General features: G+C 39.5%; 2 protein-coding genes across 4 annotated transcripts in view; one reads left to right on the top strand and one right to left on the bottom strand.

Moving 5' to 3' along the window:
- LOC101170866 (SH3 and PX domain-containing protein 2A) overlaps positions 1 to 11,130 on the top strand; it is a 53,454-nt gene extending 42,324 nt beyond the window's left edge. For 2 of the 3 annotated variants that reach the window (XM_004077089.5, XM_078932274.1), the window contains 7 exons: positions 957 to 1,070; positions 3,933 to 4,016; positions 6,261 to 6,378; positions 6,484 to 6,812; positions 6,883 to 6,932; positions 7,954 to 8,073; positions 8,322 to 11,130. In XM_004077089.5, coding sequence (XP_004077137.1) covers positions 957 to 1,070; positions 3,933 to 4,016; positions 6,261 to 6,378; positions 6,484 to 6,812; positions 6,883 to 6,932; positions 7,954 to 8,073; positions 8,322 to 10,238 — 2,732 coding nt within the window. In that variant the 3' untranslated portion in view covers positions 10,239 to 11,130. The remainder of the gene's footprint in view (positions 1 to 956; positions 1,071 to 3,932; positions 4,017 to 6,260; positions 6,379 to 6,483; positions 6,813 to 6,882; positions 6,933 to 7,953; positions 8,074 to 8,321) is intronic. The other variant, XM_011484398.3, reaches the window with a different exon arrangement.
- Positions 11,131 to 13,541: 2,411 nt separating this feature from the next.
- Positions 13,542 to 24,062, bottom strand: part of LOC101171274 (E3 ubiquitin-protein ligase NEURL1) — a 35,988-nt gene continuing 25,467 nt past the window's right edge. The window contains exons 5-6 of the mRNA XM_004077343.5: positions 17,298 to 17,477; positions 13,542 to 16,904 (exon numbers count right to left, since the gene is read on the bottom strand). Coding sequence (XP_004077391.1) covers positions 16,660 to 16,904; positions 17,298 to 17,477 — 425 coding nt within the window. The 3' untranslated portion in view covers positions 13,542 to 16,659. The remainder of the gene's footprint in view (positions 16,905 to 17,297; positions 17,478 to 24,062) is intronic.

The following is a 24,062-nucleotide window of genomic DNA, read 5'->3' as shown; positions in this document are numbered from 1 at the left end:
TGGCCAGACTGTTGTGAAGCTGTGTTGCACTAAAAAGATAAAAAATAAAAAGTAGGAAAAAAAACTTTACTTTGATCACACTTAATTTCCCAGTCTCCCTTTACTTGCTCTGCATAGAGAATTACACTGGAACCGTTTCATGTAATATATATTTTTGGTGTTATTGGTATTTCAACAAGTAGACATCTGTGTAATACTGAAAAAATGTGTATGAAATAAGTCCATACTCTATGGCGGTTAGGCTCTGGGTTGATGACATTTTGCATGCTTGAGATGAACTCGGACCATAGATGAATACATCCCAGAGTCTAGACGCTGATGGTGGTTAAAGGTCAGAGCAATCAAAAGCATCGCACCAGTTGGAGAGCGGGGTGGAAGAGGACCAGCAAACAGTCTAGAATATAAAGAGAAGATATGATTGTGATTGGCTGAGAAGAAAGACGGGCCATTTAGCTATTGGTTCAAAGTGAAGGCCTAATTGATAGTGGTGTGTAGAGTGATGTACGACATACTTGTAAGTGAGGTAGATCTTCCTTATTAAAATTGCCAAAGCTTCACAATCTGGGTTATAACAATACAGAATGATGTGAAATTAATATTATTATTAAAACCTGAATAAACGTTTCTTTGTTTAATCTCCCTTACTAGTCATATACCCCCTTTGAGACAACTTTGGTTGTAAATTGGTGCTTTATATGAAATATATTAAAACATGCTGCAGTATTTTGGTAATGGAAGAAAAGTGAATTTCCGTCAGGTTGTCCAGATGAGGATCTGGTCTCAAAATGGCCATCTAAAAGTGAAGCAAACCAAATGAGCCAGATCCACCAGATTGAACTGGTCCGAATACACCCATGAGGAGACCCATGACTCTCTATATTCCATCTGATATCAGAAGACGCTTTAACTTCCAACATTTTAAGTTCAGGCTGACACGGGCTTTTGTGTTTCAACAGGTTGGTGGTTCGTCAGCACCGCAGAGGAACAGGGTTGGGTCCCCGCCACTTATCTCAACTCCCACAGTGGCACTAGGGACGACTTGGAGTTGGGTGCCACCAAAGCAGGGGAAGGTAAGTCCCTTTGCACACTTCCAGCCTCACAAAAGCACAACCCTGTGCACTGTTACACACTGACACACATGCTACAGCGCCGGTCCTCAACTCCCGCTCTTTGATCAGCAACAAAGTGGGGAAAACTTTGCCCCGTCTCGCCGCAGCCAGCCTGTGCTGACAGCTCAGGCCCAGTTGCTGTGAAGGCCTCTTTCTGTCTGCCTGCCATTACAAGCATACTTCAGTGTAGATGCATACGTGGGTAAACAGCAAGAGGTGCCAGGAGAGACTAAACCACAATGTATGAAGGGATGTACTGTGCAGTAAATCAATGCACAGGAGAGATACAGGCCATTATTAAAAGATATGACCACCATGGAGTGAGCTCATGAAAGAAGCATTCAGCACTCTGAAGCATCGACTATTTAGCAATCAGTGCTGTTTAAATTACCGTGGATTTAAAGAAAGCAAGCTCTGACTTGGCTCTTTCGTGCCACAGTGTGCCCCCCCCCCCCCCCCCAAAACACTGAAACTGAATGTTGACTTTAAGTTTCATGACCTTATTTAAGTCAGAGAGGACACCCTGATAACAAACATGCTACACTGAGTTTTATTTGCCAAAATATAAAGCTGCCATGTAGATCTTCTTTTCAGTCAGAGCTATTTAGCCTTCAACACTTCTCATCTCATCTCTAGCATTTCCAGAAAACTAAGTGCAATTAGTGTCACACACTTGCAACAGATTGCAAAGTAGAAGTAACTTTGTGGGGGAGAATACATGGAAAAATGTACAGCTCCAATCTGGCACTCTTATCTTCTCTGTATGCTGGGGTTTGTTAGCTCTTTCACTGCACAAGTCGAACAAATCGTCAATGTAATTAGCATTTTTTTGTGTGCAGTTACTCAGAGGAATGGTATGAGTCTCATGAAGCTTTTCTTTGTTATTCTTTAGCTCACTTTGCAACTGCATTCACAGTGAAAAAAAGCCCAAATTTTAGTTACCATAGACTGGATTTTGAGTTCTTTATTCTTTAAAAGCCATTACAAGATGGCATGTTTGAAAGTTCCATCTCTTTTGATTTATGCTTTCTTTAAAAAGAGACTCAAGGGTTAAATGGCTTTTACGTCTATCTAAAATAAAAATATAAAAAGCCCTGAAGCTTTGATCAGGAATGCCAAAAATTATTCAATTCCCACACCGATCATCTTTTGATCTATTTGATCGCAGGTTTTTTTTTTAATTTTTATTATGATTAGGCCATTTTTAGCCAAAACAAAAAAATGAGTAGTTCTCTAAGACATAGTTTCTGCAGAGCAGCAAGAGTTCACTAGAAATTTGCCACTGAGGTGTGTGGGACTGTTGGCACAGAGTCAGATGCCAGCCCAGATGAGGAAAAAGAACACATTAATAAGTCTATTCATCTACATGTGGATGCATTAGAATGGAGTGGAGCAGGGAGCTTGTGGCTTATCAGTTGTAGATTTTTTGTTGTTGTCACAAAATAGCTCTTTTTAAAATCGCATTTTTTCTGCTGTTGCTGCTCATGTCGTCTGATCATGATTTCAGTACTCAAGTATATTCTTAATTTTCTTAATATATGTCCTCCATCATAAGAAAAATGACAACATAACATGTTAAAAACACCAAACACCAAACACCAAAAACATGATTTTTTTAAAGTGGGTATTTAAAACCAGGTGAAAAAAGTCTATTTAAAAGGATTTAAAAGTTCTTTTGGTTTGAGTAATTGCCAGATAACTTCTAAGCTTTGCAGTTTAAATAGATTAGCAAATATCTTCAAACTCAAGCTTTATATGCTTTCCATTGAAATTATGTCTTTACGTTACAGGTGACGTGTCTTTTTTCAAATCCTCTTTGTTTAAGATACCAACCTGTTGTCATCCTTATTTAGCTAAACTTCCCACACAGATTTAAAGCCCCACTCCGATGAAAATCATGTCCCAATGTTTTTCAACATGTATCTTGTGGTGTTTTCTGATGATTAATGACATATGAAGAAAATTAAGATAAAAAATGGTTGTGAATCAGAAGTGAATCCGTCTTCACCAAGTATGAATGAGGAGTGAATGAATAATGGACACATTGGAAGCGCTTTGAACGTCAGAAAAAGTGCAGATAAATCGAATCCATTATTATTTATTTTAGAAGTAGACAAAAAAATTGCCATTGGAAAAAACGTGTGGGCGGGTCACAACCTGCATGCTCAGAGCTTTTAGCAATAGGGAGGGGAAGGGTGGGCAGGGTTGCTCCACACCAATGGTCCTGCCCAAATTGAGAGGCAAATTTTGGATGAACTACTGCTGTTCTGCAGAAACTAAGTCCTAATTTCTGCCTAAAAATGGCATAATCATAATTAAAAGACCACTAGGAATACTTTTACAATAGATCAAAAGATGATCAGAGTGGGACTTTAAAGACACCATCCCCCTGCCGCCACAAGATCTTAAATCTAGTGAACGTTATAACTAGTTCCTCCCTTGTCAAAAACATTTAGGGGAACATGAACACTCTGATGTGTCCTTCCCGAACAGGTGGTGCTCTCAATGGCTCTACTAATTGGATTGCATTCCTGCAGCAGCAATGTGCTTCCCAGATGCTCCAGCACAACAGGATAGGAAAACTAACAACATCCCAATTACAAGCCAAAGAGGAGACGTCTCAGTTTAACACTTCCTGTGTAACCTTCATCCCTCCTCTTTAACCGTTCATCACGTTCTCTTCTCTGGTCTTGTTTTTATGTCCTCCATGTTGCTAATAACAGGGTCAGAACCGTCATTTCTTTGCTGTGTTTGTGTACCATTTACGTCTACTTTTCATGTCTCCATGTTTGTTGTCGTCTGGTCTCCATGTGCGTGTGTCAGTTACTAAGCGACATAAGGCTCACTTGAAGAGGCTCGACCGGAGATGGACGTTGGGAGGCATCATCAGCCGCCAGCAGAGCCGAGGTGAACCGAGACAAACGCTGCATCACCTCCCTCTCCGTTTTTCCTGTTTTTTTGTGTTATTGTCCTCCTCACACTGTCTCATTCATTGTTTCTTTCCACGTGACCTGCTGTTTTCTTGCAAACAGATTTATCATGTGCCAAAAAGGCAACACAACTAACCACTAACTGATGTTCAATAAAAGAGCCTGGAAAGTTAGATCAGCACTTTTACATGTGCCGAGTATTGATTGTAAGCATAAATGATCTTACAGAACTGCTTCATGCAAACGTTTTTATTACAGTTACAAACTGTGAGCCAAAACCGTTTTATTCAGAAAAAAATAAAAGGTTGTTCTGTACCAGCTCATCTGAAAGTAGTTACATAATAGCCTTTGGAATGCCTGAGGCTGCATTTTCAAGCCATATTTTACTTTTCATGGGGAAATGAAACCTGTATGTAGATATCTAATGAGTTTTTAGGAGAAACTGACATTTATCCTGCTGTGAGGCAGGATAAACCAGAGTTTTTGCAAAGTCTTACTAAGTAAAAAAGACCACAGATTTGGTCGCAAACATGGATTTATTAATACAAATTAAAAAAAAAAGATGGGTAGTGAAGTAGCCTTTCATTTTTTATATGTCTTATGCTACATTCACTCCGGCAATGTGACGTGCATTCTTGAACGTGCGCACGCATGTTGTGTTCCTCGTAGACTGTTGCTACCCGATGCCAGCATATGTACCCACTCCAGGCTTTTTCTTTCACAGCTCTATCTATATATAAAAGACTTTGTGTCGTATAGAATTCCAGCCGGACACAAACCACAATTATTTATTTCTCCTTCATGATCACTTTTCAAACGGTTGGCACTTCCGTGACTTGAAAAGGATGCCATCCATGCGTCACTACCAAATCTGAGTCCCTGATTGGTGAAAATTCCACTGATTTAACTTTTTACTTGTGTTCAATGGACGCGCGATTTGTACATAAATACCGTATGTGCATTTACATAGACTTTTCATTGGAAGCGGTCGCTTAATAAAATACAATGTAATGCTGCAATGAATGACTTATAGTAGTTTAATGCCAACAACCGCTTTCCTTTCACCCTCTTCTGCAGGTTGTAAATCTTTTGATAATATTCATATCACTTTTGTGCAAATAAATTTAGACTCAAACTACTCGGTTACCTTTGAGGCACCTTGAACGATCGAGCATGCAGTAAAAAAGTCTGCTAATTCAGTCTGCAGCGAGTTCGCTCATGTATAAATAGGTAAGACAATAGCATTGAGCATTTCATTGTTTGTAAATGAATCATGACCAGCTGGTATAGATCTGTCTTTTACATGCTGTGAGTATGGTATTGAACAGCCCAGGCATAGATTATTCCATGTATAGAGCACTGAAGTGCTCTCTATACATGCAGTGGAATAATGAGACGTATGGTGACTGACATGTATAGCGTATTTAACTGAGAAATTAAAGCACATAATATTGAAACGTGTTGTCAGCAGCGTCCACACTGATAAAATTCCAATAAAAGTGAATAATTTACTTTCTAAAGGGAATTGAATTCAAGGAAAATTATATCGTTTCAAAAATTTTGGAAAGTCTGTTTTATTAACTTCTATTAGTTTTTGATAAAAAACTCTTCCTTTGCATCTCATGAACTGAATATTTTGTGTATAATAGAAATGATTGATATCTAATAGAATTTTAATAGTCAGAATAAAGTTTAAAGTCATTTTCCACTACCAGGGTGACCTGGTGCTCCAACTGGAGCTCCTAAAGTGCTGTCACAATGTATTTTCCACAATTGCAACTCTTTTTTTTCATGGTTACGTAATGCTGCACATTGCTATAAAATGAGCTAATGTACAACACATCCCATCTGTTTAAAGCTGGATGAATTCAATCTGCTGTGATGGCAAAATGTACTTTTAAAATCCCCCAACTCTTAACGGTGTCACCCGGGTATTCGCTGTGTTACGACATCATTTTGGCTAAGTAGAGAAATTACAGATAAATCCCAAAGGCCAGAAATACATTTGAAAACATCTGGCAGCTGAACAACCTGCCAGAGAGCTGATCCAGTTCAGGAGATACATCTCCGCTCCCATTTCATACAGGATGAAACTTGTTTTTTTAGAACAAAAAAAAAAAAACACAACCACAAATAATGTTAATACAGCAATATATATATATGTATAAGTTCTGTAAAAATTGAGATGTAATAATGATTTTGATGACCTCTTCTTTTGCAGAAGAGAAGTACATAACGCTGCAGCCATACTCCAGTCAGGGCAAAGACGAAATAGCTTTTGAAAAAGGAGAAATTGTGGAGGTGATACAGAAAAATCTGGAAGGTTGGTGGTTCATTAGGTATGCAACCCTTAGAATTGTTTACAGCTTTAAAAAAAAAATTCAAAATAAAGATCTGTATGTGTATTTATTTCTTTTTATTTATTTATTTGTCATGGCTAATAGGTACCAGGAGAAGGAGGGCTGGGCTCCAGCCTCTTATCTCAAGAAGGTAAAAGATGATTTCTCTCCTCGTAAGAAGACTGCAGCGGGCCCGGTGGAAATAATCGGAAACATCATGGAGATCAGCAACTTGCTAAACAAGAAGGCTTTGAGTGAAAAGGACGTGCAGACTGAAGGTGTCCCGGAGAGTCCTCAGGTTGTCAGGAAGGAGATCAGTTTGCCAATCCCGTGTGGTGACTCCAGCCCGGGGAATGGCTCGCAGGACGGGAAAAGCAAAGCAGAGCCCAGCTCACCTGCTGTAGCTCGTATTGCCCCACATCGAGTGGAAATCGGTTAGTAAGCAGATATTTGTAAGTCATAGTATCTCTGAAAATAAAACTTTTTTTCCCCCCTTTATTGTAGGTTCTCCTGTCCTCAGGCAGAAACCTCCACCTCGTAGAGATGCAACACTGGTAAGTCTATGGTCTAGATTGGTGGTCCACAAACTTCCTTCTGAGTTTGAAGGAAGTTTTATTTTGGAAAACTACTTGTTTCTACCCACCACATCCAACTCATTCTTGACGCATGCCAAGTTGCTTAGTCATGTGTTAAAAATCCACTTGCTACTTGCTTCTTTACACAGCTGCACCGGCCGCTAAATAGAAACCCCCAAGATAGCAAAATTAACAAAAAAACAAACGTATTTAGGACGTTTTCTTTCACAGAAAGGAGCCAGCAAGAAAAAAGATCCTTTGACTTCAAAGAAAAAAAGCTGCTTTTAACACACAAAAAACGGTCTTTACTTCAATATTGACATATTGTGACAGTTGTTCCTACACATAATGGTAATAATGCATAATATTCAGCAAATTTCTAATGTTACAGTGAAGATGCTAATAAAGTTGCTCAAACTTTGACAGTTATGGGTTGAGGGAAAATCTATATCACATTTTCATGGTTCCTACACAAAATCTAGTGTATAAATTAAGTTAAAGTAGCTGCAGATATTTCACAGAGAACGATGATAAACTTTACTCTCAAAAGTTAAGAGAAATTCACCACAGCGTTGTACAGGCCGGTCCTTGAAAAACTGACTGACAGTAAACCGGTCTGTGGCCTGATAAAGGTTTAGGACCACTGCTCTAAATGACTAGTTAAAATGGTAAGTTCATTTAATAGCAAATAAAATGATTGCACTGCACTTTTCCTCAATTTCAGGGTTTTAGAGAGACTTTAGACTCTTTGCCCTGTCTGGAATAGGGATGGGTATATCACTGCCAAAATACTGAGTTAATTCAATTTAATTCCATTAAAAACCAATTTGATTAGGTTTCAAAGAGAAAAAAAAACACCTTTTGCATGAACAAAAAAGGAAACATTCATTATAAAAATGATAGATTTCAACATCAGAAACTAACTAAAAGCAGCTAATTTGATCGTTTGACATTGTTACCCATCACAATAACTAACTTCATCCATCTTGATTGAATTCAGGGGTTTCAGCTGCCCTCCCCTCCTGAGCCCCCATCAGTTGAAGCAGAGTATTACACCATCGCAGAGTTCCAGTCACGTATTTCCGATGGCATCAGTTTCAATGGAGGACAAAAGGCAGAGGTACGGACTGTTTGTGAGAAGCAGAAACACATTTTTCCAATCATATGATTGTTTCTTTTAATTTATTTGTTTTGTCTCCTTGCCTCTGGTGTTCTTTTAGATACAAAAACTCAATTACACAAAAAAGACAAATGATTGATTAAACAGAGGTACTTTAATTATGGGAACCAGTAAACTGTAATAATCCCAGAAGGAAAATAGTTTAAATTAAAACCTAATGTCATGGTTTGACTTCTGTTTTTTTTTAGGTTATTGAGAAAAATTCTGGTGGATGGTGGTACGTCCAGATAGGCGAGAGAGAAGGCTGGGCTCCATGCTCCTACATTGACAAACGCAAAAAACCTAACTTGAATAGACGAACAAGCACTCTGTGCCGCCCAAAGGTTCCTCCTCCAGCTCCACCTGTCAAAAAGCAGGATTCAGTGGAAGCAGTGCCTCCCAGCAGCCCCGGATCTGAGGCCCCAGAGTACCCTGTGCCCCCTGGGAGACCAGTGTACGAAGAACCAGAATACGACGTTCCAGCCATTGGTGATCTAGACCTTGAATCTGAATTTGAATTTCTGAGGGGAGAAGCTTCCCTGGTGGATGGAAAGAATGAGGACACCTGGTCTGAGAGAGGTTCTCATCTGTCCTCCAAGCCTTCTCCAGCCTCATCACTCCACAGCGCATCCTCTAAAATGGGGGAGTCATTTGAGGAGTGCCAGGAAGCAGAGGCAGACGAGGAGTGCATCTATGAAAACGATGGGTTCCGGCCTTTCAAGGAGACTCCAGACAGGCAGTGCAGCAGAGACTCAAACTCATCCAAGACAAGCGTCTCGTCCGAAACTGGCAAGACTACAAACCCGATATCTGGTGGACGGAGACCTACAGGCAACAAACTCAAGGCCGACATGAATGGTAGCCTGTTTTCAGTCAAACCGGACGAAGTATCCAGTCCAAAATCGGCCTGCACCGAGTCCATGCCAGACCTGTCCACTCCCAAGAAAGATCAAGAGGATAGCAAGACATCCTCTTCCAACAAGTCCTCATCCAAGTTAAGACCAGTGGTGAGGCCCAAACCGCAGCTGGCAAAAGCCTCCAGTGCAGAGAAGATGGACATCAGCACTTTGAGAAGACAGCTGCGACCAACAGGCCAACTGAAGAATGGAACCAAAGGCAAAGGAGAAGACTCTGAGACAGCTTCTGTGATTTCCTCAGAAGACTCCTTCTCCTCTCAGAGCACCTCTGATCTCTCGTCCACCTACTCCAAAGGCAGCCGGGGAGACTCAGATCTAGAGGTCAGCAACTTGTATCGCACCACAGATCCCTATGTGAAAGTTCAGGATACTGAGCTCAGCTTCCCTGCTGGGGTGGAAGTGGAGGTGCTCGAGAAGCAAGAAAGTGGCTGGTGGTACATACGTTGGGGAGATGCGGAGGGCTGGGCTCCAACTTATTATCTGGAGCCGGCCAAGCAACAAGAAGATGCAGCAGACGCAGAATCTGATGGCACCTCTAAAAAAACGGGAAATTTAAGCAAGTCCAACAGTCTGGAAAAGAATGAACAAAGGGTGCGGGTGTTAAATAACATCAACCAAAATCTTTGGAAGGTCACTCCACCAATCCCCTCAAAGCCTCCAGGCGGCCTCTCCAAACCCTCCAGTCTGTTCAGTTCCTTGAAGCAGAGTGGCACCAAACAGCAGCAGGTTGTCAGACCTCAGTCTGTCTTTATCTCCCCCCCAATCCGAGATGGTCCAAGCCCTGTTGGCTCCCTCAGGAGAAATGAGTCCCTCAACTCAACGGACCACCCGCGGGCCAGCCCCACCGTGCGGCGCAATGCCTCCTTTGGTACTCTGTCTCCCAGTCTGGCACCAAACAACATAACCCTCCCCAACAGGAAGAAATCTGGTTCCAGTAGCTCTGACTTTCTCGGTCCCGGCGCCCAGAAGAACACCCTTCCTGTATCCACCGTGAAACCCAAGCCCCACATCATCCACAACAACCTCAAAGAGGTGTACATCTCCATAGCAGATTACCTTGGTGACGAGGAGACCATGGGATTTCCAGAGGGAACGAATCTGGAGGTGCTTGAAAAAAACCCCAACGGCTGGTGGTACTGCAAGGTTCTGGACAATGGGCGACCGAGGAAAGGATGGGTCCCGTCAAATTACCTCGAGAAAAAGCACTAGCACTCATGCCTGTGGCCGTCCTCTAGACATGCATGCAAAGACTACTCTATCAGATGATTTTGAACAAGGCAAGCTTGGTATTCTCAAAAAAATTAACAAAGTTTTTCTGACAAGCAGACATATAAAAATAAAGACTTCTGGTAAAATTAGTCTGCATCGTTTAAAACTCCAAACATTGGTGGCCAAAACCAAAGAGAACACCAAAACGATTGAAAAATACAGTATTCTGCAACAATTACCTTTAACTTGAAAGAAATCCTTCCTTTTTGAACCATTTTCTGCTCATTTATTGTGCCATTAGACTTTTTATAGCTTGCTGCATGTCCAAATTGACTGATTATATCGACAAATCTGTTGAAATTAACCTTTTCTCCTCTTTTTCCTAAAACAAAAAGGTCTTGTTGCCAAAGCTGCTTAGTGTTAGTCTCATTTTGGTGCTGCATGTTTTTTTTAAATACATATCTTTATACTGTTATCATCTTTGGGTAGATGTATTATAGCCATGTCATTTTGTAATTTTTTCCAAATGAAACAAATTGTGAGCATCGGATTAACCAGTATTTTGTTGCACCTACAGAAATATTTGTGCTCGCCTCCCTTTTTTTTCTTTTCATTTTTTAAAATGTATTATAAATTTTATATTTTACAAACATTCAAAGTTCCCTTATGGCAGTCAAAAATAATATTTATTAATTGCTTAAATTCAAAAACACACTTCTTTAACAGTGCTACTCCGAAACACAATTATGTAAGAAAATTTCTGCTGGGCAGTAAATTTGACACGACGCTTATTTTGGGATGCTCACTTTTGTTTAATGTTAACTGTGTGACCAGTTAAAAAACTGAAGTGCCAAAAGAATGACTTAAATAAATGCACTTTGAAAGAATCGAATGGGCTGTCCATTTTGTGAAAAAGAAATTTGACTCTACTTTAAGTTGTTGCACATTGATGCATCAAAACGCAGATTTTTATCAACAGAAATTTAAAAAATGTATTAACCCTTGTGCTATCCTATGACCCACCCTTACTTTGACATGTTCTCCCTACCATGACAAAGGTGGATAAAGGTGGAAAGATTTCATGTAATCCATGGACACCAGTGAGGTTCACAATTCATTGAAGAAAAAAAGGTTCAATGCACTGTCTAGTGGGTCTAGATGACCCAACTCCCAACGTTAAAGTGCCTAGGATAGCACAAAGGTTAAAGTAGTTGATTTCTTAAAAATAAATGTTAATATAGTTTATTTTGAAACGATGTCTGTAGGAAGTCAGGCAACAAGTCAAAGTTGGTTTCATTTTTAGTGTCAACTGGACTTTTTCATTTCCTTCTTGAACATTTTCTTCACTTTTCTCTCAAAACGGAAACACAAGGTCAATGACGAGTGACATCACCATTGATCTTACAGGAGCAATCGCTTCCTCCCATCAATCTTGGAAGGGAATAAAGCTGTTTTCTTTCAAGTCCATCATTCTCGGGTGGGAATCATAATTCAAAGCTGGAAATCATTCAGGAGAGATGCCAATCTTTCCACAGGTAACTTGATTGAACGCATTTACCACAAGGTCAGACTCAATGCTCAAAAAACATAGAGATCTGTGTGCAAATTAGGATTGTGTGCAAAACTTAAAAAATAACTATAAATAAAATGAAAATAGATGATTTTTTAAATTGTAATTTGGCACTAAAATAACGAAAAAAGTGTATCGGGACTATTAAGAATATTCTTGTTTTTCCTCTGCCCTTGTCCTTTGGTTCAGGTGTTATAGTCTTGTTTTTGTTGATTTCTGTCCTTATTTTTTAAATATTTGAAAAACCGATTAAACTTGTAAATGATTGGCAACTGATCTACAAACTGTGAGTTAGGTTTACCCTTATTTTTTATATTCAAAATGAGAAATTACTGGTCTAAAAAAGTCTAAACATAAACATTCAAGATGCTTAATTTATCACAAGTTGCATCTGATACCCTAAATAATTTGCATACAAACAATTAAAATGACTCAAGCTGCCAACAGCAGGAGTGTATGTAAAATATTCCCATCTTTCAAAATGATTTTCCGTAAGACTAAAGACAGTTTTTCTTGTCTTTTTTTTCTTTAAGACACTTGTCAGTTTGCTCAAGTTTAATCAACAGTATCTTCTAAACTTTTACCATAACGTTATTCCAAATCTGCAATTTATTGAAACAATTGTGTAAAACATCAATTAACCAATCAGTCATTCTAACTTGTAAAGGACTTAGAACAAAGTGCAACATGTCTTTATGAAAGGAGTTCTCGGCCACTAGAGGGCACTACAAGCCAGTGTGTCAATACAGTCGTGAAACAACACTGTTTCCTCGCTCACCAAGAAGACCACTTTGCTGAATTGATTAAAGGTTAATCCATTTAATTGAGATTTTAGACTATAAAAAGAGTAATGTGTTCTAGTAAAATCGTGTTTCTTCTCAGTCTTTTTCTGTATTCCACAAATCGGGCTAAAGAAAAGATTTTCTATCCGCAGAAGCTTTAGAGGAACCAGCCCAGACCATTTGATGTCTGCTTTAAAATTCACAACCGCTGGCGTTCTGCTTTTCTGGAATACAAATTTGATACCTTAAGAGATGGTGTGTGTTCTGATCAGGCGGCTGTCTGGCATAAATACCACTGCTCATTTCAAACAAAGCTGCCAACTCCATAAGCCTTCAGAAGGCTGGAAGCAAGGTTCACTGAGAGGTCTCAGTGGAAAGTCTTTGTGCACAGACATCATTGAAATAACTGTATTCCTGTCACTTTTGCAGACACTGGCTGTGCATTTGACTCTTACGTTTTGGCCATGAGCGGCTTCCATCTTTGCCTGCTTTCTGTCTGGGTGTCACAGGCTGTGATGCTGCTGGAATGGAGACAGCACTGCAGCAGAGGCGGCCGGCAGGCTAGTATACAACATGATGTTAACTCTAGCCAGCTCTACATAACACAGCTGTAAACAGCTTGTCTATGAGTGATTACCATTTATGTTTATACAGCCTACAGGGCAGTGTTGAAAAAGAAGCCCAGTACTTTGAAAAAGAGCTGCAACAGCTATTGGACGATACCAGAATACCTTGTTTTTTTTATTTATTAATACATTTTTAATTTACTTAGAGATTTTAGACTAGAAACTAACATTTATGGGATTTGTACTGTTTCATGTTCCTTTCAATGTTCTAAGGAAACATTGCAAATATCAAAGGAAGCTGATCTTATTTTTTAAACCAATTTTTTGAAGACGATTGAATAAAAAGTACCTATAATAAAAAAGAAAAAGAAAATTTGCATACATCCATGTTTTCACTCATTTTATTTATTTATTTACTTCTGAAATATGCAAAAGGGAAGAAATGGCATGCATCCTGAAACAACATTTCTGGGATAAAATCTGAGCTGAGAAACTTCCACCCGTTCCACCTCGTCCATGTCACAATAAGGAGACTGTAATACACACTGAAAGCAGAATGCTTAACTGACCCAGCCTTTAGTTCACCATTTCATGCAATAATATGCTAAAAACTCAAGAAAATGACTTGTGACCAGTCCCATTAAACAACAAAACTCTGTTTTCCTCTGAAGTGGAATGCAAAAATATTTAGGATATATTAAAGAAAACAAGGTAAATGAGGTTTTATTCCACAAATGTGAACAGGTAAAAACTAGTTGATACCTACAAATCCCAAACATAGGAAAACCCATTTTCAGAGCCCAGTTATCTTTAGTTTGACAATATATAAACAGAAAAAAAAACAGGATTCACACACATTTTACACTGCAACCACACACGAAACAATGACTGAAGAATAAATAAACCCCACATTAGAAAGCCTATTTCTGGGTGAAAAAACTCCACAAAGTGTTTTTTTTGTCCCTATCATGTTTGGTTTGAAGTACAAACCTATTTACATTAAAAATAAAAAGCCCACACTTCCCAAAACATACAACAAGATGACCTTTTTGGTAAGATCTGAAGTATTTTTTCAAATATTTTCTTTCAATCTAATGGTAATAATTTACCATAGGTTATGTCACGTTGGTTAATGTTTTCTACAACTCTAGCGCTCTATTGGTTTGAAATACAAACCTATTTACATTGAAAATAAAAAGCCCACACTTCCCAAAACGTACAACACCTTTCCAGGCAGATGCAGGGATAGATGAGGAGAAGGCATTATTTAAGCACACAGCAATGCTTTTGGGATCAGGGCAAAATATATGAGCTTTTTATTCCTCAACCACAATCAGATCTGTGCCTACATGTCGCATTTTAAAGCTACTCCCAGACACTTAATGAATGAACTTAATGCTTTTTGACCAAAATCCATTCAAACATCTAAAACAAGGTTTGAAAATCACATGAAAATGAAATTCATATTTTTAACACCTTGGACAGAATTAGTGCAGCAAATACTTGGATTTTGATTTCATGAACAATAGAAAAAGAAGTGTGTAACCTGAAGCACAGCCCTGGGGATGGTAATAACGGTTATTTATCACCTTTATGTGCTCTTCCAGCATCTTAAAATGCCTGGATGCCCACTAATGTTTATTTGAATGACTTTTTTTGTGCAATTACAGCATCCAGCTAGAATCCCTGAGCTGCAAGGAGACTTTCTTTAGGCTGAAAAACCCTTCCTCCCTTCTTTCCTCTCTGTCTCTGTTTCAGGCATCCATCATTTTCTCCTAATTCTGTTTCCACTTATTCCCATCCACAACCATTACGACTGTGACCTTCTGTGGTGACAATAATCCGCTTTTTTTTCTTCATTCTCTTTCAGCCTCTCCTTGACTTGTGTTGGTCGCACCTGCAGGTGGTAAGATTTCTGTTAAAATGTGCTGAAACACTCCAAGGACTTTCTTAAATAATTTCCTTTTCCATTACGGCTTAGATCTAACTGTATATTACTGCTCTGGGATCTTTTACACCACCGAGCCTCTTTCTCAGTCCGCTCTTTTTTCATCGGTTTCTAGGAGCCTTCTGGAAACCTGAAATAAATTGATCTGGCCTTGATTTCCGCTAACATTTAGGGGAGAATTGATTCTTCCTCTGAAACAACAATTTGATTCAGTGCTTTCCGACAAGCAGAGGAGGAGCAGCTGGAGAAAGCACAGATTACTTTGCTTTGTTATTTTCTGCAGCTCTGGACAATTTGACTTTACTTGATGATGCTATCACCAGCGGAGTGACAGGTAACTCCACAGGAAGTGGGACAGATGCCTCTTTAGATATGTCTGTCTGCAGCAAAAGTGGGTCAAAGTAGAGCTGGCCGAAGATGACCTTTTTGGTAAGATCTAAAGTATTTTTTCAAATATTTTCTTTCAATCTAATGGTAATAATTTACCATAGGTTATATCACATTGGTTATTGTTTTCTACAACTCTAACGCTCTATTGGAGCAACGGTTTGAAATAAAGGTAAACAAATAGGATTTCTGACATGAAAAACTGAAAGATTACGTTTTAAAGGAACACAAGAAATTGCATGATGGTAAAATAATATTGCAAATTCTAAAAAATGATTAGAAGTTGTTTTTTTTCGACCCAGCCCTACACACTCAACCTTCAGTTTTCTCTTTTTGCCAATCACATCATCAGTTTAAAATGACCTAGATCGACCACTCATTAGTCCAGTTTTCATTGAAAGTTAACGTGAACGTATAAAAAATATTTTTAGCTTTGAGATTTTTGCTTAAAAACCAACATATAACCCATAATAGTGACACTCCTTTGAATGATTCCTTGGAACATTGTAGTTTAGTGAAGCTTCACATGTTTTTACATAGTTTTGATCTCGTCTTTGCTTTCTTTGGGGATTTATATGTTTTTATTTTGTTTCTACATGTTGGATTTTTTGTTAAATAGCAAATAGAAAAAAAACAGTTTGATCTCAATTTTTACAGTAAAAAATGTACAAATTAAAACTGAGTTTGGACTGTTTCAGCTTAAGTGTGCTGTTATTGTGTAATATAATGAAAAATAGAAGAAACTGGGGTTTTACCAAAATATCAACAATTACCACAAAAAAAAAGAGTTTTAAAGATACATTTTTAGAGCAAATGGTAAATCAGTAAAAACGTTCAATAAGGCCTGACTACTAGGGGTTAAGCAGCTTTAGCAGTAGAACGATGCCAGAAAAAAACAATATTAAGAGTTGTGTGTGATGTTTTGTTAAAAAACAGTAACCATAGTAAATGTAGGTGTACCACCTAGAAAATTCTCCTCCTGTTGTTCATTTGAACAGTTCCTAACGAGCTTCCAGAGATATTCTGATGATTCATTTCATAGTTCCACAATGGAGCACCTGAGCTAAATATACACACACAGACATGTGGATCTCGCTTGTGCTTTTTCTTTACTTTTCATGGCTTTATCAAAAACTTTAGTGAAGCTGGACTTTGTCTAAAAACGAGTTTATGCGTTCCGGTAGATCTTGATGATGTCTTTGATTGTCCTCCTACAGATTGGGCAGCAAGCGTTGGTCATCCTCTTGAGCCTGAGGCCGCAGGTGTAGCAGAGACACATGTGTCCGCAGGCGTACAGGACGGCGTCCACCGCATTCTCGTAACAGATGGCACATTCGTCAGTCAGCAAGTCAGAGGAGGGCGGGAACGTGGGAGACTCTGGAGCGCTGGAGAACGGAGAACTTTGCATTGTACCTGCAGTGAAAGGAACATGTGCAAAGTGCAAGATATATAACTGCAAAAGATGGATCGGAATGTCATTTAAAAATTATTTGGTAGGCTTCTGATGAACTGGTGGTCTGATATTTCAATTTGTCTTTATTTAATTATTCATTGTTGGCACATTCACTTGTGCACTTTTGCAAAAACGGTGTTTTGTTGTGATATTTTTTCTGGATAATTGCACTTTTTGCAACCCCTGATTTTTTTATAGTTTCATTAATGCCTCAATTAATATGGATAACTCCGTCATAGCTTTGAAGTAAAAGTTACCACAGAGCAAAACCTTAACTTAGGATATTTTTCAGTAGAATTTGACACGAAAAGAAATGTTCATCACAAATCTACACAGAAGGCAAAGAGACCAACCTGAGGAGGAAGAAAAGAGAGCGTGGTGGTTGGAGTTAAGTCTTGCATTGAGGTTCATATTGTGTGGATTGTTGAGATTGAAGTTGGCGTTTTGGTTGCAGAGCATCGGGGGGGCGTTGAGTTCGCACATTGGGGAGCTGGGCACCGACGAGCCTCGAAGGTCTGAATGCAAAGATGAGCCTGGGAAACAAAACAGACGTACAAGTTATAGACAGCACCCAAACAGCTACTAAAGATCATAACATCTTACCTGTAAATCAATATTAAAAGTCATGCGCATATTGTATTATTTTCTGCTGTTTCAGATGGTCTTTTTTCCTTCTTTTTTGTGCATCGTAAATCTACTCGAGCACTAAGCAGATGACTTGTGAGTCGGCAATCTGTGTGTGGGTGTGTGGAAGTGAGTCACGAGTCTATGAAGCCTCCTTCCTTCTTTTATAAGCCCCATGATCGGACAGAAAACTTCCACAGACTAGCTGTTGTCTAATCAAAGCTCCAGCTCGGCCTTCACTGCCAATCTCCAGCTCCGAGCTCGGCCTGCACTGCTTACCTCCAGCTTTTAGTCTGGAACGTGAAATTAGCCAAATCACTGCCCATAACAGTAATGGGATGCTATAGGCCCCCATCAGCCACCAAGGAGGCACTATCATCTTTAAAAGATCTTCTCTCCAGAATAGATTATGGTGAACTTTTAATGGTCGGAGATCTCAACTGGGACTGGTCAAGTACGGCCTCTGAAGAATTTAAATCCTTCTGTGACTCTATAAATCAGCCAGTTGATTAGTCAGCCAACTAGGCCAAATGCTAAATGTCCTGAAAAGTCTACTTTGATTGATTTAATTCTAACAAATGCTCCACACAAATTTTCATCTGCGGGTGTTCTCTGTAATGATTTGAGTGATCATTGTGTTGTTGCCGCATGCAGAAATGCAAAAATCCCCGAATGTAAACCATGCATCGTCTTTAGGAGAAATTTCAAGAAATTTAATGAACAAGGCTATCATCATGATTTATCCTTGGTTAACTGGGAGTGAATAGGCCTACTGCCCAATGTTGAGTTAGCTTGGTCATTCTTTAAGGGTAACTTTGAAGAGATTATAAATAAACATGCTCCAATAAAGAAATTTAGAGTGAAAGGGCAAGATAATCCTTGATTCACCCAAGAGCTATCGGAATTCATTCACTTCTGGAATATAGCTTGGGCCAAAGCCAGAAAAACAGACTTAGCCACTGACTGGTTCACCTTTAGACAACTGAGAAACAAATGCATTTCATTTATTAAAAAAAGCTCAATCAGATATTATCTATCAGTCACAACTGGGCACCTCAACAATCCACAGAAATTTTGGAAGGTGGTCAAATCTTTCTCTGTGAGCAAAAGTTCAAGTGCTCTTCCTTCGTTTGTTTTGAAAAACTCAGTCCCAGTGTTTGACCGAACTGAAGTTTTAAATTGTTTCAATAATCATTTCATATCATCTGGCTCTTTCTTTGACTCCAAAGGAGCTACCTCAGTGCCCCACAGTGTAAATTCTTCTATGTTTTCAGGTGAACCCTTTACATTTGTACATTTTACAGTGAATCAAGTTCACAAAGCTCATAGAACTCTGAACCACAGAAAACCTCCCGGGCCAGATCTGATAGAGCCTTTCTTTTTAAAAATGGCTGCTGATTTTTTTGCTCAGCCTCTAACAACACTCTTTAATCTGTCAATTGAAAATCAAGAAATTCCTTCCATCTGGAAGTCAGCTTTTGTTACTACTCACTTAAAAGGAGGTGACTCAGCAGTTTTAACCAACTACAGGCCAGTCTCCGATTTGTGGGTCTTGTCAAAAATTCCTGAATCTCTTGTATGTGATCAACTTAAAGAGTTTTTATACTCAAATGAGTTTCTCTCAACATTGCAGTCAAGCTTCAGGAAAAAGCACAGTACCATTACTGCTGCTACAAAAGTCATTAATGACATTCTTGTTGCTCTTGACAAAAAACAGTTCTGTGCGGCACTCTTTATTGATCTGCCAAAGGCATTTGACATCGTAGACAACATCGTGTTAAAACAAAGGCTTATAAGTTTTGGCCTTTCAGATCATGTAGTCTCTTGGCTCACAAATTACTTGAGTAACAGAACCCAATGTGTTAGACATAATGGTTTGTGCTCTGAATTCTGAAATGTAAACAAGGGGGTGCCACAGGGTTCTGTAATAGGACTCCTCCTATTTGTCATGTATATCAATAATATAGGTCAAAATGTGTCTGTAAATATGCATCTTTATGTCGAACGGTACCTGTTTTACATAAGCTCTAATTTTTATTTATTTTATGTTTTTAATGTTGACATTTTATTGTAAATGTAATTTATTGTTTCCCCCTAGCCAGGACTCCCTTGGAAAAGAGATTCTGAATCTCAATGGGGCAATTCCTGGGTAAATAAAGGTTAAATACATAAAAAAATATTTTACATGAGCCATCCGAGCTGACCCCGTGACATTAGCTTTGCTGTTGCATAGGCAACCCATTTCTTTTCCTACAGTAAAGATCAGATTTTACACGCCTTGGACTAACAACTGCTTTATCACTTTAGGAGACGTTCATTAGGTTTGAAACAGGTTACCAACTAAGGCTGACTGGCAGCCTGGCTGCAGGGTAACCTTTCTCCTGTTAAAATTTGTTTATCAAATATGGAGAAGCACCATTATCCTCATTTATACAGCAGTCTATCTTCACACTGACATTTACATTCACTCTTTGGGTTACTTTGTTTTGTTTACCAGTAACTCCTGTGGAAAACTCCTCCTTTACTCTGACTTGGTTAAAGTGCCCCAAGGCTGTGAACTAGCTCTTCATTTTTTATGCGTTGTTCACTTGCGAAGCAGCAGAATTTATTTAACTTCCGGGCTGAAGCACGTTTAAATAAGACTAAATGGTGCCAGGAAAAGGTCACCAAGTTAACACTAAGGGCTTGTTTTCCAGTTTAATTAGACCCTTTTCAGTCCAAACTAAATCTTAAATGTTGGTTCTAAACTTTTCACATCTGAATTCATATGAACTTATTTATTTACTTTAGTATTTAACTGCCAAACGGTTGATTGACGAGATGCTTATTTGCCTTGTTCAATGGCATCACATCCGGCCATTACAAAGCTAAAAATAACAGCTTCAAATCCTGCATACAAACAGGTCATGCGATCAAAACACTAACAATAACTAAGCTTTATCTGAGCACGTACTACTTTTTTTGTCTGTAGTCATTTGGGGTGGCATGGGGAAGTTTCCACATGCTTAAGTACCAGAAAAAAGCAGATTGTCTGAAAAATTCCATCTTCAGGATTCCGATTGACTGTTTTTTTTAATGTAAATACACAATCATCTAATCAACAACCAGAAGCCAGATTTCCAGTTAAAAAAATTACAATAACCTGCTATTCAAGGGTCATTTAAACATCTATTATCATATGAAGGATATGCAGCTTTTTTGCTCTTGCTTGTCAACAAAAATCACATTTTAGATATATACTAACATCAATGTTTATAAATTGTTTTGTTTACTATTTATTTAAAGGTCTGAGTAGTTTCTCCGATGCGAATGACAAAATTACAGTACAGACCAAAAGTTTAGACACACCTTCCCATTCAAATGAATGGGAAGGTGTGTCCAGACTTTTGGTCTCTACTGTACATAGATAAAGCTTTAAAACACAGCTATTAAAGAGATATGTGACAGCTGCAGGTTAGAACTGACAAGACATTTTAAAAAGAATGAAAAAAATCTTGGTTTCCGGGCTAACTTCAACAAAATGACCATGTGACAGCAACAGACTCCCTATCTGTTCCACTTCACAGGCTTGAAAACACCAGAGCCGCAACAAACTGTCACTCGCCTCAGCGGCTAAACGTTTCCATGGAAATGTACAGCGTGGAGCTGCAGCGAGTGGGTGAGAGGAGACGTCACAAACGCACTCCTCGCAGCCGGAGTGGGTAATGATTCGAGGAATGCGCGCTCCCCAAAAGGATAAGCGAGAGGGGAAATGTGGAAAAAAAATAAAGTCAAGGAAAAAGGGAGACCATCGGGAGTTTGGTGGCTGGGGAACTGGCTGTGGGTGGAAAACCCCACATCTCCATGCAATTACATTTTAATAATGCATCAGGAGGGCTTCGTAAGGGACTTTTGCAGGCTCCCTTCTGATACATAATGCTGGTTGCTGGGAGCCCACGCAACACAGAAATAACCTTCTCAGTTCCTGGTCTGACAGCCTACATGGAGGGAGGGAGCCGAGTGCATCCTGACATGATTTATGTAAGGAAATTAGGAGAATTGACAGACTCTAAGTGCATTTTACTCTCCCTGAATTTAATCTCAAATTATAGATTTCCAGTGAAAAGATGCCTCGCCTGCTGGGATGCATTCATTAATAGCTTAGCAAGCAAGATACCAAAGAGAAAGACTATTAATCAAAAGATTTAGATAAATGTCTCACTTTGCATCGGCAGTAAATGTACTAAAAAACTTTCCTGAACTGCAATATCTCACATTTACATTAAAATACTAACAGTTCCAAGGCATGGACCACCGGCCGCAAGGTGAGGCCGCCGCTGCCGCTGTCGTCACGCAGGTACCTGTCGGCTCTGCACCTGCGCCCGCGTGTCCTCCTCCACTGTTTGCCCCGACAACGGCGATCATCGGTGACTCCATTATACGGAGGGTCCGCTTCTTTAACGCGGTCACACGTTGTTTTCCCGGGAGCCACAGTTCTGGATATTCTGGAGAAACTCCCAGACCTGCTGAGATCTTTCCCTTCCACAATCAGGAGGCTGATTTTACATGTTGGTTTTAATGACACATCTTATCGAGAGTCTGAAACGACTAAAAAGGCGTTCATCAGACTTTTTAATTTTTTAAACTCCTGTCCATTGACTGTTTTTATCTCGGGACCCCTCCCCTCCCTCTCCCGCGGCCAGGGCCGCTTCAGCAGGCTGCTGAGTCTGAGCTCCTGGCTCCAGTCTGCTTCCAGCCTGAATAGGTTTGTTTTTATTGACAATTTTAATCTTTTCTGGAACAGAACCTCATTTTATAAAACTGATGGGATTCACCCCAGTCCACTGGGCAGCAATGTTTTAGCTGCAAACATCCGATACTCTGTCCAGACATCACCAGCCCCCACCATGCCCCCACCAGTCCAAACCTCCTCCTCATCCGTGCAGACATCAGTGTGTGGAAGTGACTGACTGGATGTGGTATCACCCCCCCACATTCCCCAAGAAACCGCTTCAATCAACAGTGCTTCCTTGCCACCACCTACACCCCCCCCCAGTCTATCCCATTAAGACCATTATTACAGACAGGTCTTCCATGAGGAAGAGTGCTGGGAGAAAAGCAAACACTAACTGGCTTCGTCCACTAAAGGAATCACCAAAACCTGAGGAAGCAGCTTCCTGCCTTTGTTTTTAACAGCCCTCCAGTTTTATGCATCACAGTATACAGACCACCCAAACCAAGCTCTGTTTTTATTGAGGAGTTTTCTGAGTTCTTAGCATCTGTCCACACTTCTTTTAACATGATTTTAATAACAGGTGATTTTAACTTGCATACAGACGGGAAGTCGGACTATTGCACTACTCAGTTCTTGGACTTGCTCTCCTCTCTTGATTTTAAACAACACGTCATGCAGCCGACTCACAACAGGGGGCACACTCTTGACCTCGTCATCAGTCATGGTTTACCTACCAGTGTGTCCGCTGTTGTGGATCTGGCTGTATCTGACCATTACTGTGTGCTTTTTAACATCACTGGTTTTATAAAGCAAGAGACCTCTGTGAGAACGGTGAAGAAACGCTACTTGACTCCTGAAGTGGTCGAAAAATTTATTACATCTGTTCGCTCCAACTCTCCACCTGTCTTACCGGCCCCCTGTGATCTACTTGCTGAAAGTTTTAACAGTAAATTAAAATCCAGTCTCGACTCAGTTGCTCCACTAACATCTAAGAAGATAAGAATCAAACCCACGCCTCCTTGGAGAACTGAGGAAATTAAACAATTGAAGAGACGTTGCAGATCTGCCGAAAGACTTTGGAGAAAACACAAACTTGAAATAAACTATCAATTATACCAAAACCAACTAAAACTATATAATCAAACCGTAAAACAGACCAGAAATTCATATTTTGCGAACATCATTTCTGTAAATAAAAATAACCCCAGAGTCCTTTTCACCACAATTGAATCTTTAATCAACTCAAATGTGAACAAAAACCCAATGCCAGCCTCGGCCTCATTGTGTGAGGACTTTGCAGACCACTTCGGGAGCATGATTGATTCTGTCAGAATGAACATCATAAAAGAACAGAAAAGCCTCTCTATTGGTTATGATGGCTTGATTTTACCTGAGGAAGCACTGGACAGTTTTGACCTGGTTGAAGCTGCAACACTTGGTCGAGTTTTCTCCCAAGTTAATCCAACAACTTGTTTTTTAGACCCCATCCCTACATCACTTTTTAAATCATTTTATGGGTCTTTTGAGAGTGAGATTTTAAATATCATGAACTCCTCTCTACAGACGGGTATTTTTCCTGCTGCCTTTAAAACGGCAGTGGTGAAACCATTACTCAAGAAAACTAATTTAGACCCTTCAGTTTTTAATAACTACAGACCTGTGTCCAACTTGCCATTTTTAAGTAAGGTTTTAGAAAAACTTGTTTTTATTCAGCTAAACGAGTTTCTCTTACAAAACAACATTTTTGAGATAAACCAGTCTGGCTTTAGGACGAACCACA

The sequence above is a fragment of the Oryzias latipes genome, chromosome 15 (genome assembly GCF_053564925.1).
Source record: "Oryzias latipes strain Hd-rR chromosome 15, Olatipes_Hd-rR_3.1".
NCBI lineage: Eukaryota > Metazoa > Chordata > Actinopteri > Beloniformes > Adrianichthyidae > Oryzias > Oryzias latipes.
This window is presented reverse-complemented; position numbering and strand designations above follow the sequence as displayed.